Source organism: Penaeus monodon, chromosome 28 (genome assembly GCF_015228065.2).
Source record: "Penaeus monodon isolate SGIC_2016 chromosome 28, NSTDA_Pmon_1, whole genome shotgun sequence".
Lineage (NCBI taxonomy): Eukaryota > Metazoa > Arthropoda > Malacostraca > Decapoda > Penaeidae > Penaeus > Penaeus monodon.
This window is the reverse complement of record NC_051413.1, coordinates 26,566,018-26,566,252: the sequence shown is the minus strand read 5'-3', so window position 1 is coordinate 26,566,252 and position 235 is coordinate 26,566,018. Positions and strand designations below refer to the sequence as shown.

Here is a 235-nt window from a genome sequence, read left to right as displayed (position 1 = left end):
CGCAAAACATTAAGATCATGACTCCACTCTGACCCCGTACCTGTCAGTCTAGCCTTCCGGCGTCGCAGATAGTAAGGGTTATCGGAACAGGCGTACTTCGGGAGGCTCGGGTCGTACGGAAGCAGTTCAATAGGCTGGTCGTAAAGCAGACACATGGTCGTCACTGGACATCCGCTGGCACTGCAAGGGTCCTGTCGGCAAGACATCGGAGCTTCGGTGCCAGAAATTCCCAACG

General features: G+C 55.3%; 1 protein-coding gene across 1 annotated transcript in view; it reads right to left on the bottom strand.

Annotated features, from left to right (window-relative positions):
* Window positions 1–225, bottom strand: part of LOC119591126 — a 1,562-nt gene extending 1,337 nt beyond the window's left edge. The window contains exon 1 of the mRNA XM_037939839.1: window positions 41–225. Within this exon, the coding sequence (XP_037795767.1) occupies window positions 41–206 (166 nt within the window). The 5' untranslated portion in view covers window positions 207–225. The remainder of the gene's footprint in view (window positions 1–40) is intronic.
* Between the last annotated feature and the right edge of the window lie 10 nt (window positions 226–235).